Source organism: Mytilus californianus, unplaced genomic scaffold (assembly GCF_021869535.1).
Source record: "Mytilus californianus isolate M0D057914Y unplaced genomic scaffold, xbMytCali1.0.p SCAF_2, whole genome shotgun sequence".
Classification (NCBI taxonomy): Eukaryota; Metazoa; Mollusca; class Bivalvia; order Mytilida; family Mytilidae; genus Mytilus; species Mytilus californianus.
The window spans coordinates 129755943-129776124 of record NW_026262668.1 but is presented as its reverse complement, the minus strand read 5'-3'; the positions used below and the strand labels follow the sequence as shown (position 1 = coordinate 129776124).

At 31.1% G+C, this 20182-nt stretch overlaps 1 protein-coding gene across 2 annotated transcripts; it reads left to right on the top strand.

Annotated features, from left to right (window-relative positions):
* Positions 1-272: 272 nt before the first annotated feature.
* LOC127731024 (pituitary tumor-transforming gene 1 protein-interacting protein-like) lies at positions 273-19155 on the top strand. Of its 2 annotated transcripts, XM_052239768.1 has the most exons (8): positions 273-470; positions 4446-4495; positions 6243-6351; positions 9223-9331; positions 11905-11970; positions 12337-12383; positions 13205-13219; positions 16636-19155. In XM_052239768.1, the coding sequence occupies exons 1-8, from the start codon at positions 332-334 to the stop codon at positions 16680-16682; spliced, it is 582 nt and encodes a 193-aa protein (XP_052095728.1). In that variant the 5' UTR covers positions 273-331; the 3' UTR covers positions 16683-19155. The 2 variants fall into 2 exon arrangements, with proteins under 2 accessions (XP_052095728.1, XP_052095729.1); XM_052239769.1 differs by lacking the exon at positions 13205-13219 and having other exon boundaries at positions 275-470.
* The last annotated feature ends 1027 nt before the right edge of the window (positions 19156-20182 follow it).

The following is a 20182-nucleotide window of genomic DNA, read 5'->3' as shown; positions in this document are numbered from 1 at the left end:
ACAAAATGGCAGGCATTTACCATACAGTTATTTATTTATCTATTTTTTAAGTTGCGGCGTTTTCCTTATAAAATTAATATTCGGTCTTCGGATAGTTTCTCGTATGTCATATGACTAAAAAAGTAGTTCCCCCATAAATGCATACTTTATACGTTAAGTAGCTTAAATCTTCCAAGATGCTCTCAATGATATGAATATAACGGTTTTTATTATATGATACCGTATGACCACTAGGCTCTCTTCAAATGATATTGTCTTTCATCGCCTGGTGAATTAATACTTACACCGGAAGTGAGAACGTTACTTCCTGGATAAACACTGAATTATAGAAATGAAGATTTTTTATTTTGTTTGTGGTTTCCTATTGGTGACATTAGTTGACTCCGTTTCAAGTGCCTCAACCACACCAGCTCAAACAGCAGAGGCACCAACAACCATTCACCCTGTCACAACGTTAACACCAGAACAAGGTAAAAATGATGGATTTAGTGACGGTACAGTCATCATCATGCACTTACATGGGTCATATTCAAAAAATGTCGAATTTTGAAATTGCAAAATTGATTTAAAGTTACTTATTCAAACAACCCTCGTCTTAAGCAAATCAAAACAAACAGTACTTATAGAACAACGTATAAAAAGATGCAATCTTGATAATGTCATACAAGAATATATTGAAACATTTTTTGATAGGTGGTGCATTATTTTGTCTCTCCTGTTACCATGTTCAAAAGAAATTTTGGGTTATTTAGAAAAGGTTTCGATAAAATTTTAAGCCTATTTTTCGTAGCCAATAAGATGGTTTTCAAGAGTAAAAACTTCTATACATATTAATTCTGTGAAATGAATCAATGATAGATTATTTGCAAACTTTCCATGTTGTACTGAAAAATGCCTCTAAAAATTGGTTTTCAAAGGTTATGAAAATAACCACCAGTAATGCAAGTCTAAGATAGCAATTCATAATGTTCAGCATTTGTTCTCTCTTTCAAATAAACCCAACATCAAGTAAATCCCTCGCATGTTGGTTTACTTTTGTCTTTATTTTATTGGTAACAGGAACGTACGTAAATGATATATCACTACAATGTATATTAAGTTCTATCCTGTTACCGATAGCAGTATTGCTCCTGCAAATGCTAAATTGCGAAGATTAAGACGTTAAAACCTTTAGATGAGTTCAAACAATGAAACACATCATTATGTGTGCAACTATATGTTGTTATAAACTTTTTAAAGACGTTTCTGTCTACTATTGTCTATCCTGTTACTGTAATCATAGCAACCATAGTAACAGGATAGACATAACAGGATGGACAAATTCTTCATTTTTAAATGCTGTTGTGAAATAACTACTCCCTTTGATGAAGTGATAATGTTTTTCTGTTGTGATTTTGGTTTCGAACACGTTATTGCACTTTTTCCAAGTATAATATTGGTGTAAGTAATCAATATGTTGGTAACAGCATAGACATGACAAAAAAAACCCCACTATTTTTTTTCACTAAATGTCTTGAAATTTCTTTTCTCTACACTGTTATACAAGAAACGTGCTGTGTTAAATGTTAAGATTACTTTGCGCTTTTGAAATCAACACTGACTAGTTCAATATTCAAAGGGAGAAAAATTTAACGGCTGATTTAAGTAGCGGTAACAGGATAGACATGAACTTCATGTACGCTGATTGAATTTAGTTTGTAGAAAAAATGTTACATATAATAATAAAGAAGCTACGATTTTGCATTAGAGTTATTATTTACGTTCTAGAAAAGTCCCTTTTGCAGATATCAAGGCGATCAGAAAATAGGAAAAAAATCATTTGAAATGTGTTACTCGGACACTGTACGCACATAAATTACGCAAAAATCGGACTTAAATATATTTTAATCTTATCAAAATAGATCCAATACATTATTATTAATGTTCTGACTCATAAATCCTACAAACTTTCATTTAAACACTTACAACATCATTTTCCATTAAAAATACAAATTTTATCATGATGTACTGAAAATTCGACATTTTTTGAAAATGACCCACATAGGTTATGATTTCAGAGCTAAATACCTGGGCTACACATTCTCTATCCAAACTCAAATGGAATGACCATGTAATAAACATATATGCAATAGAAAAGTAAGCCTCCTAAATCAATATCTAGACATTAGATCATCATCTTTGCTTTTTAGACACACAGTGACAACCTGGTCGTTTTGTCCACACCTACTAGTTCGGCCATAATTCAGTTCAATACCATGTTTTATTTAAAGTCGTTATTCTGTAAACTTCATAAATACAAACTCTAGTGAGCTTTTTGAATTGACAGAATATATATACATGCAATTTCGGTCATTTTGAGATGACTTAAAAGTTGTGCCCTTTTTTCAAACTGTTGAAATTAGTCACACTAGATACATAGCATCAACGAACTTGAATTAACTGTTTCATCACATTTTTATGAATTTTCTAACCGTTTGTCTAAAAACATTCAAGATCAGTTAAAGGAATGCAACAGTTTAAAATTGAAATGATTTAAATGACTGAAAATGGTAAATTTCTCAAACTCGCTAACATTTCTTTTTATTTTGAAGACGAAATTAAAACCGGAGGTTTCACGACAATACTTTAGTACGAGTATTTCCAGGATTCATTCTGGTTATCAAATATTGACAGGAAATCACGGGATTTTTAATTTTATTACCTTTAAATGTGTTTGAATTCAATATAACAGATAATAGTTGCATTTGTTTACTTTAGCATGAAATCCTTTTGCATTTTACGATAAAGTGTCTAATCTGATGAAGACAATTTCACGCATGCGTATCACATAGTAAATAAAGCACACGTTTGACTTTTGAACAATTACTTTATTCTACGTAAATTAGCTCAAGTTTTAATTGTAAATCAGAATTGTCAATTGTCTTTTCTGAAAAGTTGTCATGGAATTATAATTTCTTTATAATATTAGTTCTGAGCTTGAGATCACTGTCTGGTGTGAATTGAAAACACAGGTAAAAAGTGATTAGCGATCATTAGCCAATATTTACCGGAGGCATTAATATGGTTATTAGGAGGGCCCTCAGGATTATCATACTATACTGGAGGGCAGTTTTATTACAGGAAAGGGATTACAAAACAAAAACAAGTGCAAAATGGCGATAAAGAAACCCGATCTCAATGAAATGACAGAAATTATTTCTGTAAAAAAATTAATTTGTCCAAATCCCAGTCAGGCATTTAGGAATAATATCAATCAGTTTAGGACATGACTGGCAAATATGATTCTATTGCAAAGTGGTCGTGGTTCAGCATTGATAGTAAAAAAAAATATCAGATAAGAAATGTTGAATGCAAATGATATGAATGTACGAAGTCTTATATTATAGGACTATTATAAAAATAGGTTCAACTTCAAATGTACAATCATGAAATAAGGAAGATAGCAAAATACAATATAATATTTTATCATTGCAAAATGAAGTCAATCTTTACCCTTCAGTGCTTACAAGCACTTTGATTTTTTCAATGGCTTTAGCCTGGAATATGTCAGGATTAACCTACATTATTTCATTATAAATATTACAAATAAGTGATTGAAAGAAATTTGATTTGAAAAGGAATACTATTTAACAAATAGTCATTTTATCATAAAGTGTGCATTTGCTGTGAAACATGATACAAAAATGTACAATAAGACTTTCTTAAGGTACACTTGGTTTAGACAATAATATTGTTACCCCTGACTTTGGTACTTGATTTCCATATTTTTTATAGCAGAGAATGAAAAAAATAATATTCTCATTCTCTTTCAAAAAAATTGAATAAATAATTGAATAGTTGTTCCATAACCATCATAAATATGAGAGACATGGACACCAACTTCTGCATCTAAGAATGAAAGCAAAATCTCAGAATAATATGACCAAGTACATGTACAAACACATGAGGTATATTGTACAGGTACATGTAGTATGTCCTGTGAATATATAAGATTTTTGGATTGATCTTCAAACAATTTGTACCTTAAATTGGTGTTTGCTGCTTCTCTGCCTAGCACACAGTATTTAAGAATAAGAGCAAAATCTCAGAATAATGTGTCCAAACACCAAAAAATGAGGTAGCATGACATGTCTTCCTTTAATCTGTTACCTTTTCAAATAGGACATTAAAAACCTTACTCATTCTGTTAGACTTAGATGGAACAGGAAGAACATGTATTATAATCATTTCACATTAACATTTTTGTCTTGAACATTCATGTAATATTTGCTGCTGGATTATGGATCAATCGTACTCTGTATACTGTTAATGAAAGTATTGTTAGCATTGATACTATCAAAGCCTGATCATCGTTATATTCAACATATTTTATGAAATAGAGCTACTATTTAAACTCATTTTTATAGCATTTTATTTATAGATGTACTTTTATTATATCTTTATAGAATGTGCTGCCAGAAACAGTAGTTGTGAAGAATGCTTGAAGCTTGCTAAGGTAATCCTTCAACTATAATCTGCTGTTTAAGTTAAGTGATTGATGTCAACTTTGTAAATGACATATTTTATTTGAATTACTTGTAAATGCTACAGATAAATGAGGTACATTGTACAGGTACAGAAATTGTCAGGAAATCTATCCAAAAACTAAATCCAACACAAACAAGTCAAAAATTTATTTCACCACATAAACTAATTTTAACTTGCAGAAGCCAGAACAGGAACATATATTTTTTAAGTCTGAGCTCTAACTGATTGTAATGTACTTTCATTTTGTATTTTTGCTTTGTTATAGATTTAGTAAGATTCTTTCCTGTTCAACAAGAGTAAAAGCTTTTTCTTTTACATCAGTCTTAGTAATGAAGGTCTTTAGAATTGAATATAAAACTTAATAAATTTTGTTCCTCCAAAGTGCTTTTTATCTCACCTGGCCTAAAAGGGCAGTGTGAGCTTTTGCCATCACTTGGTGTCTATCATCGTCCAAAGTCGTCCCTCCTCCGTTTCCTTTTTATAAAGATCATCTCCTCTGAAACTACTTGGCCAAATTTAACCAACCTTGGCCAAAATCATCAATGAGTTATCTAGCTTAAAAAATGTGTCTGATGACCCCTTCTGCCAACAAACATGGCCAACATGGCTTTAAATAGAACATAGGGGTAAAATGCAATTTTATTCTTTTATCCCGAAAACCGCTATGGATGCCCTTTAATGATGATTTTTTCCCAATTTTTGCATTCTTGTCTATCATCTTGAAAACTACAATAGAAAGAAAAAAACTCTTAAGGATGTTCGATCCTCTTGTTTTTGAATTTTTGCCGGATATTTTCGGAATCCTCTGGTTTTATCAATGTAGTGCCATTAAAAAATTTTCCCCACTAACCCCCATATTTTCTTTTCATAATAGTATTACACATAGTTTAAAAGGCCATATTTGGAAATGCTATAAAATCCTTGTTATTTTTTCATAATTTTTAAAAGAAAAAGGGTGCCAATGCTAAATGTATGAAAAGTATTGAGAGAATTATTTCCGCCAAATTTTCAAAGGCATATATCTCGAAAATAAGCACACGGACCCTTAATTTTTTTCGGCTTTTTTAGTTCCTTTATTTATATACTATCAATTTACAACAGTCTTTTAAAAAGCTTGTTATTTTGAAACATAGTAGCGAACATCTGTAATAGCAAAAATGATCAGCAAGACAAGATCTACATAATGGTCAAAATCTTTAGTCGACTTGTATTGAAGTTATTGCCTTTTTATTTACCATTATTTTGTTTTTGCCTATTATCTTGAAAACTGTAATAGATAAATAGAAACTTTAAATAGGAAAAATGAACATCAGGATAAGATCTACAAATACATCAACATGACAGAAATTGTCAGTTAACTCTTAATGATGATTTTTACTAAAAGGTAGGTTGAAGATGCAGGTAAGATACACAGGCTCTTTAGAGTCTCTAGATTGGATTTACCTTCAGTAGGCAAGCTCAAATAAAACAATTTGAAAGCCAAGGATGTTTAAATACTTGAATACTGGAGGAGCTGTATGACCAAAAGAGATTGAAAAAGAATAGCCTGATCCACCTAAGGTCAATTTTGCCCGAGGGAGTGAAACGTAAAATTTATGCTACTTCACTTCTTAGCTGCATATTTGTATAGGTTGGTTTTTAAAGATATGGTTAACCATTGTCAGTTTTTCATATGGATTGTACTGATATCTAACAGATTTTTCTTTTCTTTTCAGTGTCTGTACTGTAAATCTAATGGACAATGTACTCCATACCCTGTTGGAAAGGTTCTGCCACCAAGCAGTGTGTGTAAACTAGATCATGCTAGATGGGGAGTCTGTTGGTGTAGGTTTTCTTGGTTTATTATTGAGTGATTCAGCTGATTACTAAAATAAGTAGTACCAGTAATCTTTTTTATGTATTTAGAAAATGTAATATATGGGTTAGGTGAATATATATATATTTTGTCCTGAGTAGATTTATATATTGCAATTGTGGTCAGTGCTTAATAAATTGTAGGGGGATAGTTTACACCAATATCCATACAATATCCCTTTTATTGTATAGCAAAGCTAGAAAAAACTGTTTAAAACATACTTTTGTCACTACTTTGAAGGTTTCATTGCAGTAGTGCAATATGAAATTTATTTATTATTGCACAGTCACTTTAATATGGTCAAAATCTGTATGAAATATGTTGTTGCTCTACAATAAAATATATTATCACTAATGGGAGTTATAGGAGAGCTGATAATTGTCACAGTTTATAGATTTATATTTCAGTGAACTCTTGAGGTCCTGATTATGTCTATGATAATTATAGGAGAGCTTATAGTTGTCACAGTTTATAGATTTATATTTCAGTTAAATCTGAGGTCCTGATCATGTCTATGAGAGTTATAGGAGAGCTGATAATTGTCACAGTTTATAGATTTATATTTTAGTGATCTCTGATGTCCTGATTATGTCTATGAGAATTATAGGAGAGCTTATAGTTGTCACAGTTTATAGATTTATATTTCAGTTAAATCTGAGGTCCTGATCATGTCTATGAGAGTTATAGTAGAGCTGATAGTTGTCACAGGTTATAGATTTATATTTCAGTGAACTTTGAGGTCCTGATTATATCCAAGTGAGTTATAGGAGAGCTGATAGTTGTCACAGTTTATAGATTTATATTTCAGTGAACTTTGAGGCCCTGATTATATCCAAGTGAGTTATAGGAGAGCTGATTATTGTTTAAGCTATAGATTTATATTTCAGTGAACTTTGAGGCCCTGATTATATCTATGGGAGTTATAGGAGAGCTGATTGTTGTTTAAGTATATAGATTTATATTTTAGTGAACTTTGAGGCCCTGATTATATTGATAGGCGTTATAGAGTTTATAGATTTATATTTCGGTGAACTTTGAGGCCCTGATTATATCAAAGTGAGTTATTGGAGAGCTGATTGTTGTTTAAGCTATAGATTTATATTTCGGTGAACTTTGAGGCCCTGATTATGTAGTAGAGAATTGATAAGAAGTAGTGGATTCGTAAACGATAATCAACGAGCGACTTTAGTCGCAAGTTGATTATCGTTTCCGAATCCACTACTTCTTATCAATTCTCTAGCTTAACCCATTTCTAGTAAAACGACTGTCTGTTTTACGTTTTGACAATGAATCAACGATATTTCATAAAAATAGTTTCGTATTTTGTCTTTTTTATTCTATAATAGCTGGAAATGATTATATCCACACGGTTCGCATCTATATATAGACATTTGACAAGTTAACATAAGTTTAATATAACTTAAATTGGGTGTTAGCTCCCCTTTTTAACACCAGATTTTATTTTTGTATATACATATTTCATTTAATGTGTAATCATTACAAATTATTTAAATTGAATAGATTTTGGTATATCTAATTTATTCAAAAAGACATATATTAATATACAGAATTTATTTATCTTGTTTTGAAAAGTTAAAAAATTTTAATTACCAAAATTTAGAACATTTAAAATTTATATATATAATATTTAGCTACTTCATTTGGTATATTACAAACTAGACACCATTAAACCGTTCATAGTAAAATAGACATTATTGGCGTAGATGTCATAAATCTGCATTTTCATAAAGCTCAAATTCATGTTGCTTTCCTAAAATATTAAAATTATGTGCTTACGATTTAAATTGAACAATTATATTTAAATTTTGTTTAAACTGTTTCCGTTTCATTAAGTTAAGATTATTTTAACGTTATTGCATTTGGCATATATCGTTCACCGGTCAATAAACTAGTTTTATCTGTGGTATGCATTCTGAATCCCCATCAGAATTGCTCTTGCTACGGATATACAATGAATAATTATGTTGATTTCATAAACTTACCATCAAGCTGTTCATAGCCGTGATCGTCTAGTCGTTGGTAACGAAGGTCATAACGGTGATATTAACAGTGCAAAGTTCGAACCTTGTACCCGGAATGAAATTTTTCACTGTAATTTTTTTTCTAGACCAAAATATTGTTTTAATCCTAGAACATGTAGAAGTATTATATATTTCATTTTCATATAATGGCGATGATTTTGTTTCTGTTTTTACTGTCAAAGAAGTAGTTTTAACCCATTTCTTTAAAAGAATATAACACCCAAAATAAAACAAATTCAATAAACATGAACTAACCAAGATATATATATTTCATTAGATTACAAAAGCAAATAATCAATTAGACAGAAATACAGTTAAATGACAAATATTGACAATTAGGCGCTTTAAGAGTACTATTCAGAAATTGATTGATGTCAGCCATCGTGGTCTAGTGGTATCATGCATTGACTGAAGACTCTATTGGTTATGAAGAAAATACGCGCGGGTTCGAATCCTACACATGCCACTCGTTTTTGAGAGGATAAAAGATCGTAAGTTAAAAGTTTAAAGTTATAGCATAAGTTCTCTTAAGTTAATACTGTGGTCAGTGGATTCTTGAAAAATAATCTACAGTTAGAACAATAGACTGACGTCAGAGAAATGGGTTAAATATATTATAACTATGGGAGTTATAGGAGATCTGGTTGTTGTTTAAGTTTATAGATTTATATTTCAGTGAACTTTGAGGACCTGATTATATCTATGGGAGTTTTAGAGTTTATAGATTTATATTTCAGTGAACTTTGAGGCCCTGATTATGTCTATAGGAGTTATAGAGTTTATACATTTATATTTCAGTGAACTTTGAGGCCCTGATTATATCTATGGGAGTTATAGGAGGATTGATTATAATGGTTGTCACAGTTTGTATCTGTTGCTGTTGTTGCTGTAAAGATAACAAGAAAAAGTAAGTTTGTTTGTATACAAGAAATCTGCTATTGTACAAAAATCTTTATTTGTTATACCTACACTCAATTGAAACCAGCTTATAATAAGCAATTGACAAGAAATTATTTTTAACAAAAAAAAAAATTATTATACCACCCTTCCAATTGAGCTGGGCTGGTTTACTTCTCTCAGTCAATCTGTGACTTTCTCAGCAAATACAAATCAATCTCAGCTCCTTGATTTGTGGTACCAATCCTCATTGGTAAGCTATACAGTGTCAAACATTTTCAGATTCTACACTATTATCTAGTACCTGTTTACTGCATAATTTCACATTGATGCACATTTTAGAAATTTTCATTGAATTTTCCTTAGCAGCTTCAAATCAGGTCTTCTTGATATTTGATACCAAGTTAAGTGTTGGTAAGCTTAACTGTGTGTCTGTTGTCTGCCTCTACTTTGTTTGTTAAGTGTTGGTAAGCTTAACTGTGTGTCTGTTGTCTGCCTCTACTTTGTTTGTTAAGTGTTGGTAAGCTTAACTGTGTGTCTGTTGTCTACCTCTACTTTGTTTGTTAAGTGTTGGTAAGCTTAACTGTGTGTCTGTTGTCTGCCTCTACTTTGTTTGTTAAGTGTTGGTAAGCTTAACTGTGTGTCTGTTGTCTGCCTCTACTTTGTTTGGTATATGTTTTTGTAAAAGAAATCTTCTTTTATACAGCAATCTGCAATTTTATAAGAAATTTGCTTCTGTACGTGAAATCTGTTTTTGTACAGAAATCTGCTGCTGTATGATACATCTGGTATTGTACATATATTGCTATTTTCATTGTTTCTCTCACCATGACAACGTCAAATTCAATGTACCACTCTGAGTACTTCAGTAATTAATTTCTGTATGAAAATTGTCCTGATGACGCCTGCCCTGCAGGTGAAACATGTAGACCATAGCAAATAAAATTGCAGACCATTTGAAATGTTGTTGTCAATTTTGAGCAGCATATATTGCTATTGTTTATTCAATTTCCGTCTTGTAGCAATGTTTAGAAATGAATCTGTGGTGGTATAATTTACTGTCAGTTCAAAATAAATGTATTGTTGTTACTGACAACATATATAAAAATATGCAAACTTTAGTCATGGCTATAACTCTTATAATTATATGAGACCTCTGACGAATCACAATAAGGAGATTTTGACAAATCACGATAAAATTTTAACCAATTTGACACCTATGGTAGCCGAAAATGACCGTTTGACACCTGACGGTAAAGGGCATTCCTACCCTCATATATCACTTTCAATTCATCACGCTTTGCATAGGCAGCAGCCAATTTTGTCTAGTTGAAAACCAGTCTACAGATTGCAAAAGGAAACAACTTAAAAGTGTGTAATAACAGAATCAAATCAGTAATTGGCAAATAGATGATTTAAACCATGTGAAACAACAGAGATCATTTTCAAAATAAGTTTACTATTATTATATTTATTAAAAGTAAACCTTATTTAAAAAAAAATGTTATCATTTTTATACGCCCGTTTACGGGACGTATTATGGTATACCGTTGTCCGTTTGTCCGTCCGTCGTCAACATGTCGGACATTAACTCAAAAATGCTTTAACCAATTTGCATAAAACTTTAGTGAATTGTTTATATCTATTGACATGAGCTCCATTTTGATTTTTATATATTTTAAATTTTACGTTTCCGAGTTATGGGGTTTTATTCATTAAAAAAAGGGGCATTTTCCAGTTTTCGGACAATAACTCAAGAATGCTTTCACCAACTTGCAAGAAATTGTGGTGAATTGTTTATATCTATTGACATGAGCTCCCTTTCGATTTTTATATATTTTAAATTTTACATTTCCTAGTTACAGAGTTTTATTCATAAAAAAAGGGGGATTTTCCAGTTTTCGGACAAAAAATCAAAAATGCTTTCAGCAGTTCTTATGAAACTTTGGTGAATTGTTTATATCTATTGATGTAAGCTCCATTTAGAATTTTATAAATTTTACATTTTACATTTCTGAGTTATGGGGTTTTATTCATTAAAAAAGGGGGGATTTTCCAGTTTTCAGACAATAACTCAAAAATGCTGTCAGCAATTCTCATGAAACTTTGGTGAATTGTTTATATTTATTAATGTAAGCTCCCTTTACATTTTCATAAATTTCTAATATGACATTGAGAATTAATTGAACTTTAATTGTTTATAGTCTGACAACAGATTTACTAAGTATTGCACAACAGCAAGAAATCTTTAATTGAATATAAATTCAATTCATGTAACCAATTTCAAGTTCTTTGACTACATTTATTTAGAAACCTATAATATGTCAAATATTTAATACAATCCAAATTCAGACCTGTATCAAGCTTGAATATTGTGTCTATTTTTGCCCCAGCTGTTCAGGGTTGGACCTCTGCGGGCGTATCCAGCTGCGCTCAGCGAAGCAGTTTATTCAATTAATTGTACATTTATCCTTGAGTTTTCTATAGAAAATTACTGATTTATAAATAAATTGGTCTATAACAGTATCAGTTATAAAGTTTTTTTTTTTACTTTTTGTACTTTTCATTCCTTTTGAATTATAGGTATGCTAAAGAAGATGAAAAATGGGAGAGAAAGAAGGCAGACAGGAAAGAAAAAGCTAATGAGAGGTATATTTCCATTCTTTACACACAGATAGTGTCTTTTTAAGAAATTTTATTATATAGATATTCATTAACTGTAAATATTTCCTTATACATTTGTTTTTGCAAGTACAAATAAGAATTCTAGTGGTTTAAAGAATTCATCAATTTTATGAATATAGAGCATAATTAAGTTTAAAATGTTCATTTTAAGCTGACATGTAGTTGCCTATTCACATCTCCTTATTTTTATAACATTTTGGGGGAAAAGATTGCATTCATGCAATCAAAACCCTTATATGTCTGGCTTGACTTTGTCACTACTTTGAGATAGCAAAACATATTGCATTCTGTACATCCCATCCATGAAAATTTTGTTGTATATCATTTTAGAAAAGCTGAGAGAAGGGCCAAAACAGATGAGATAAGGAGGAAATATGGTATGTGTTTTTAATAACAGAAATGAATGTTTGACCTGTGTAACAGTAGATTATGATTATCTTTCAGAAATTACTAAGGTGCTAACCAGGATTGGAACCTGAGACTCCTGGCAAGCTACTGCTCTACCAACTGAGCTAGAGGAGTTCTCTACTAGCACAGCTAACGGAGGACTGATATATATCTGCTAAGTCAATGGAAAAATGCCTTGACTTCCCCCACCTCACAGGTCATATCATAATGACAATATCCAACATCAAACCCTAGCTAGATTATCCTAATCTCTTTTAAACACCATAGGTTTTTCAATAGAACCCAATGTAAATGTAGAGGCTTGGTTTTACTTTTAAAAAATAAACACTGTACCAGCCTTGAATTAAATCTGAGACCCCTGGCATAGCAAGCCACCACCCTATCAACTTATCTAAACTAGTACTCCACTACAGAAGCTAATGGAGGGTGGTTATATATCTTCTTAGTCCAGCAAACCACCACTTCACAGCGTTGGGTACTTATAACAACTGTAAACCCAACAAAACTTTGTATTTTCTGATTATTTCAATCCTGACCATACAGATTGAAATATACTGAGTATTGTCAAATTAAATACTACATGTCTACGATAATGTCCTAACATTTTAACACCACAATTTAAGGCTGATCATGACATTGTAGGTCATGCAACGCAGTCAGGTCCATTCAAAGTTAGTGGAGCTGGTTATAGCACTGTAGTGCTTTGATTTGTATAACTTATAATAGATTGTCTTTCTCTTCTATAAAATGGTGCCAACTAGAAACTTAATGTTTTTTTTAACCTTATCAGGAATCGAAGTCAAAGGTATGAAAAATGTTGTATTCCTTAGTGTTGTAAACTCTTATCTTTTTATACATATACATGATTGTTTTTTTTTTTACTTAGATAATGCAATTTGTATCTTTATATATATATTTTCAATTTGTAATTTTAGATTGAGATAGTTGCGGTAATTGATTGCTGCTGCACAGGAGCATTTTTATAAAAAGAAAAGATAATTTCCTTATAAAAGCAAAATTGATCTTTCTCTGGTTCTATAAAAAAATTCAAGCTTTTTGTCTTCACTTACCTTAGAGGTTATGATTTTTGTTTTTTTCTGAACTTAGTTATTATTTGCTTATTTTTCTCTTGCTTGTAACAAATGTTAAGAATGTGAGCCATAGGTGTTTCTCTTCTGATGTTATCATCAACACATTTTTCAGTAGGGAACGGGGGCATTATTTTTTTGAATGAATTCTATCAAGATCGATAAATACCTGATAAAAACACCAAGACCGGGTAATCAAGACAAAAAGAACGAAAATGAAAATGACAAGTCGATATAAATTGAAAAAAGGAGGCTGAGAAAGACGGGAGAATTCCAGATGTCATGCCGAACAGATTTCCCCTGGCTCTCCAGTGAAGAAACTTCTGAAAATAAATTAATTTTTTGCTCAATTTGTAGGACACAACACATCTTGCTGATCAATAGTCTATATCAATTTGTTGGCAAATTAATAGATATAATGGACACTTAATGATCTATTATTTACTTTTCATTTCTTCACTGGTTTCAAAACTTTGTACATGTACCTATATATACTGGCTAGCATTTTTAAAACATTGCAAAATTGCCCTCTAGATGTCTTTTGGTTGTTTTGCTGTTGGGTTTCTGTCTCATTGATATTAACCCTATACCTCCTTTTATTCATACACATACACAAATATCACAAACATCATTTATATTGTGATACAAAACAGTTTTAAGAATCATACAAGCTTACAGTAATTTCTTTAATATTAATTGGGAAATTCTGGGCAAGCAACTATTTTTCCAGACAAGTAGAATTTACAATTTTACTTGCCCAAAGACAAGTGATCAAAACAAATATCTTCACACCCTTGAAGTATTATCAATAAAAATTTATTAATGATATCAGGGTTGGCAAAGTATTTTCCGGGTTTTCCTGGGCTGGGCAATACTCCCAGAAACAGGTAATACTGGGTAAAATGATTTTTCAAGCTTATTTTTACACAAAATAGTAAAGACTTGTTGTAGTTTAATTGTATTATAGCTAAATATTTACATTTTATGCAGGTAACCATTGAGAGTCATTCCTGCATAATTTGAAAATTCAATTTCTTCATTTTCTCCACTAATTCTATATATGTAGACAGAAAGCAAGTTTTGCACATTTTAGGATACCTAGTTAATTTCCAATCTTTGTTTCAATCAATCAAAGGGGGCCTCAGTGGCCGAGTGGTCTAAGTAGTTACTACTGTAACCACTAGCCAGTCAACACTGAGGTTGTGAGTTCGAACCCCGCTTGTGCGGGTGCACTTGACTCCAATCTTAATTGACTAGGATTGTCAGTTTTTCTATTGAAGGTCGGTGGTTTTCTCCGGGCACTCTGGCTTCCTCCACCAATAAAAACTGGGCGCCACAAAATAGCCCAAAAGCGGTGCTTAAAGTGGCGTTAAAACACCAAAAATCAAAAAAAAATCAAATCAATAATCTAATTTGAAACTTTGAAAAAATGTATTTTATTGCTGTTTTTAAGTGAATTGTAAATTTCAATTGTTATATAATTCTATTGCTAAATAAACACCCCAAGGGGACAGGCCATGAACACCTATAGAAATCAAAAGGCTGTTTATTGTTATATGAACAAATCTGTGTTATAATATCAATAATTACTTATTAATTAGTGATGTACATAAACATATATACTAAAACTTAGTAAACATTTTTAGTAATGAACAAAAAAAATTTTCCTTACATATAATTGTTAATTGTTAATATAAGTTATATTTATTAAAAAAAAACAAATTGAATTGTTCAACTCTACATCAACACTTTGACCAATCGAGACAGAATGGCGATTTAATAGATTTTCAGGAGGATTATGTGTCTTTATGTACACTTGTCTTAGAGTTGCTGGACCATTAATATTTTCTCAGATTTGTACACTTTATATTTAGAGTCTCAAACAAGTGAACTTATAATAAATTAAAATACTATATCTTATTTTTGTAAAAAAATCTTTAGTGTATTGCATTTGTGATTAATCCTCTATAAAATTCAGGCCAGTATTTCATATTACCCAGTATTGCCCAGTATTATCTGGTAAAACCCAGTAAAACACAAGTTTTTCCAGTATTTCCCACTGGGTTGGGCAATACTTATAAAACCCAGGTTTTTGCCAACCCTGAATGATATGCCTTTTGTATGTTGTGTTGGCATCAATACATTTCAGTTTATGGGAGAATAAACAACCTTACCCCTTGGTCATGATTCAGTGACTTTGAAAATTGTTCAGAGGTTTAAAGAATATGTTTGAAAACAATAAAAAAATCATTTAATCATGGCAAAAAATACATCTCACTTGTTTGTAATAAAAAAAATGAATGCCTTCAACACTCATGGAAATGTAACCTATTAGATACATGTAAAATGGCTTAAGGATTAAAAGTTTTGATACTTTGATATGAATAAAAGGAGATATGGGATACTGTGGATTCATCTATTTTTGTGGGTACCAATTTTCGTGGATTAAGGAAAACTTACATGTTCGTGGATATTTAATTTCGTGGTTTTGCCGAAGTCTGCATATAAGCCTATAGAAAATTTGTTATTCGTTGAACATTTAATTTCGTGGTTCACCTGTATCCACGAAAATTAGTATCCAACGAATAATAATGAATCCACAGTATACAACTATGTGACAACAAACCAACAACAAAAATACATCTTGAGGTCAACATACAGTCTTCAACAATAGACAAGTGCCCAATTCTTGTGTCAAGAACTAAATTGCCAAGAGTCCAAAAAATGTGTCTATAAATTTAACAATTAAATTTTTTGCCGTCATTTCAAAATCTCATTTAAAGAAAATGACAATATAACTCAAGACAGTGAATGGCAAAGTTCCTAACTTGTAACAAGCACATGAACATGCAGCTAAAATAGGGTAAAGAGTAAAGCTCATAATTTAGATTCTAAACATGAAAAACTTTTATGTTAAAAACTTTAATGAAATTAGCCTGTGAAACATTGAAGGCTTTTCTGTAAACATTGGTTAAAAATTATAAGAGGATGAAAACCTACTAAATCAGTCTGTTTATTATTATTTGTTAGCATGCAGAATTTACAATGAAGTAACTACAACAGGTTTTTAAATATTTTTAAAAGTTTTTAATGTTGAAACTTCTATACTATATTAATGGGTTATTTTTTGCAGGTCTTATGAAAGATGACAATCCATATGAAAGATTTGAAAATGCCTAAAGAATACCACCAAAGGGCAAGACTGTGAACTGGAGTGTTAAATTTTAATTATTACCATTAAATGACTGTGATTATTGAAAGATTTTTTGGAAATGAAAAAGAAATTTATGTAGATCACCAATTTTGTTTGAAAAGAAAATGAAACATTTGCAACAAAGACTGTTGAAAGTAATAGCTCGTCTAAGGTTATATGAAGAATGTCAAATTTTCACATAAATGAAGCTTTTTTAGTTTTTACTTTTCCAGTGTAAATATTTTCTCTTGTATTTTGAACCTTTTTTTAACTACACATTTGAAAAAGTTCTGTATTTGCTTGAAGTTGTAACTGTAATCATTGCAGTGCTGCCCTATATTTATTGTGGCATTTGATTAAGTATCTAAACACTTAGCTACATAAATGCTACATTCGTTGACATTTTAGCTTTCATGATTTAAATGGAATATGCTTAAAAAGAAATGTTAGCTGTTTTTCAAAAGCAAGTGTAAAACTTGACTTCTATCAAATCCTTGTTTACCCAGTATATTGGAATGCTCAGACACACATAAACACAAAATACATAAATATTTGAACGGTTGAACGTTCCTTCCCTCCATTGTGGATAGTTCACTTAAAACTTTAATTTACAAAAGGTTGTGAACTGCAATGTTTAGTTTGTTTATAGCTGTCACTATATAATATGTATATACAGTTTATATTGAGGCAAGATAATACAAATTCTTAGTGGATATTATTGTCCTTTTTAAACAGAAAAACTGCTTTCTATTAAAAATGTGAATGAGCCCACCGTCCACCTACTTTGCTAATTAAAGAAGGTTTATCACTTTGTGAGTATTTTATATCTGTTTTTTATGCCAGTTCTAAAAGTCTTCCAAAAAATCATAATTTATTTTTCTAAACATTATTTTGCATATGTTTTAAAGAGGTAAAGAAAAGGACAAAAGTTATATTCTTAAAAAAAAATTGATAAATAATTCTGGACAACAACTTGTATTTAATAAGTGTGTTGTAAGCTTGTATATAACATTTTTGTCATGTATGATATGAGAATTTTTGTTTTTATTAGAACATACAATGGTCTATGTTATTGTCCACTTTAGTCAGAATGTTATAGTTATTTATTTGATTTTCTTTGCATTCAACCAGTTTTGACCAGTTTGATAGATTTGTGATGAATAACATATTAATTTAACTGTGGCATGTGATTTCCCATAATTCATTTTGATTATTGCACTCGAGAGTTTTTCACTAAATGGTTATAGATTCTATCACTTGACCTTATTTATGATATTTATTCATTCTCGATGGTTAAATATTCTACATGTTTGGTAAGCCTCATGAAGTTAACTACCAGTACTTAGAATGGATGAAAAACATAATCAATAGGGAATTGTAATGTAATTCAGTTTTTTATCATATGTAGGGAAATGTAATTTTAAGGTAAACAAAGTTCCATTGAGACAAGTTGTAAACAAATTACAAGTTTCTTTCAATATAAATCATATTCAAGTAAAATCATCTTCTGATTAGAACAAAACAGATTTTATCAAAACTGTTTTTCTAATTGTAAAAAGAACACTTTTCCATGTTACAATTATTACAAGAAAATAGTATTTTTTAGTATGGAAGTGTTTATGTGATTATGCTGTGCAATCATTGTATATAGTGCAGTAATGCAGTCATTGTTTTGTGTCATTTCAGGATAGGAATTTTTTTCTTGTACTTCTCCAAACAAATTATTCATGCCAGTGCATTCTATTTGGTACTTCATTTTAAGTTTGTGAAAAAAGCCATATATACCTGTTAAAACAAATGTCTGCATATATAAAAAGTTTTTATCAAGAAAAGGAAACACTTTCTTGCTTTCTTGCCCGTGAGACATGTATGTATGTATGGTAGAGATTATTATTCCTTTGGATGTAATGAGAATTAGGAACCTTTGAACTATTAATGCTGAATACAACTTTGCCTCAAATATTTGAGAAAGCTATTTAAACAATGTAAACAGATATTATTACTCCATATTTGACATAACTGTATTGACTTCTTCTATCAAAGAATCCCCTACAGTAGTTAGGAAGTCCATAAGTGTTTTTATTAGACAATCAAAGGTTTGAAAGATACTAGAAACAATGTGAGGAGGTTAAAGTCACTTTTAGAAAGCAAATTCACAAAATGTTCTTATAAACTTGAATGGATGTCTAATGTTAGAAAAAAACAAAGTCCCAAATAGACTTTTTTTTAAATAGTTCTTTTTATTATAGGCAGGTACATAGGTTTTATTAAACTGGTGAACATATTGTTAAATTAAAATATTTCAAAATTGTAGTGATAAATCATCAATCCTAACAAAAATTTAGCATTAGATTGGACGACTTGCGACATTCTGGGTAACTTGACTATTTCATTCTTTATTCTGAAGATTGTACCTCCTGATGATTTATTTTTGTAAATAAATGATTAGATTGTTAGAAATGTTTGTGTCATTATATTCCTCCTCCAGTAAATGTCACTGAATTTGAGACATCAGCATGCTTATATGGCAGCAGCGGTGTCATTTTTTGTTTTTTAAATGAGACAACACTCAACCAGTGAAAAAATGATGTAAAAGTTTTCAACTATAGGTCACCGTATGGCCTTCAGCAATGATCAAAACCCAAACTGCAGAGTAAGCTTTAAAAGGCCCCAAATGACAAATTTAAAACTATTCAAATGAGAAAACTAATGGCCTGATTTATGTACAAAACAATAAAAGACTAGATGTATTGGAACTACACGAATGGCCCCACTCACCAAAAAAGCTTGAAGCCATTTTTAAGAGTGGAAATTTGAGAACGAAAGTCCGTATAACTGTTATTTTCACAAAATATTCCAGTCCAAAGCCTGTTATTTCGGCCGAAAACAGTGGAGCTGAACCATACTTAAACTTGATCTGTAACTTATCATAGTAGACTCGCATACTAAAATCAGCTCAAAATGTGTAGGCGTTTAGGAAAAAAGGCGGTATAACTGTTATTTTCACAAAATAATCAAAAGTCCAAAGCCTGTAATTTCGGCCAAAATCAGTGGAGCGAACCCAATATGTGAAGGCGTTACGAAAAAAGTAATATAACTGTATTGTCACAAAATATTCAAAGTCCAAAGCCTGTAATTTCAGCAAAAATTAGCGGAGCAAAAACAAACGTAAAGTTTTTTTAACTTGATCTGTAACTCATCATAGTAGACTCGCATACTAAAATACAGCTCAGTGAGGTCAAGGTTGTTTTTGAAATGAAAATGGGACGGACGGTCAAGGGTAACACTTAATGCCCCCTTTCCCTTGCAGGGGGGGATAAAAAAGTCCATAACTGTTCATTGTGGAATGACGGGTAAGGGTAAAACTATATGTCCTATATGGCCCCGACCACTTTGAGATGGGGCCATAAAAAAACAATTAGATATACGCCAACAAACAACCTATCCAACAACCACTGAATAACAGGCTTCTAACTTGGGACAGGCA

What these genes read in the sequence shown, in the direction of transcription:
- LOC127731024 (XM_052239768.1), top strand. Translation starts at nt 332, where the DNA reads ATGAAGATTTTTTATTTTGTTTGTGGTTTCCTATTGGTGACATTAGTT. An exon ending in AACGTTAACACCAGAACAAG is followed by an intron (nt 471 to 4,445) that starts GTAAAAATGATG and finishes ATATCTTTATAG; the next exon opens with AATGTGCTGCCAGAAACAGT. An exon ending in TAGATGGGGAGTCTGTTGGT is followed by an intron (nt 6,352 to 9,222) that starts GTAGGTTTTCTT and finishes TTTATATTTCAG; the next exon opens with TGAACTTTGAGGCCCTGATT.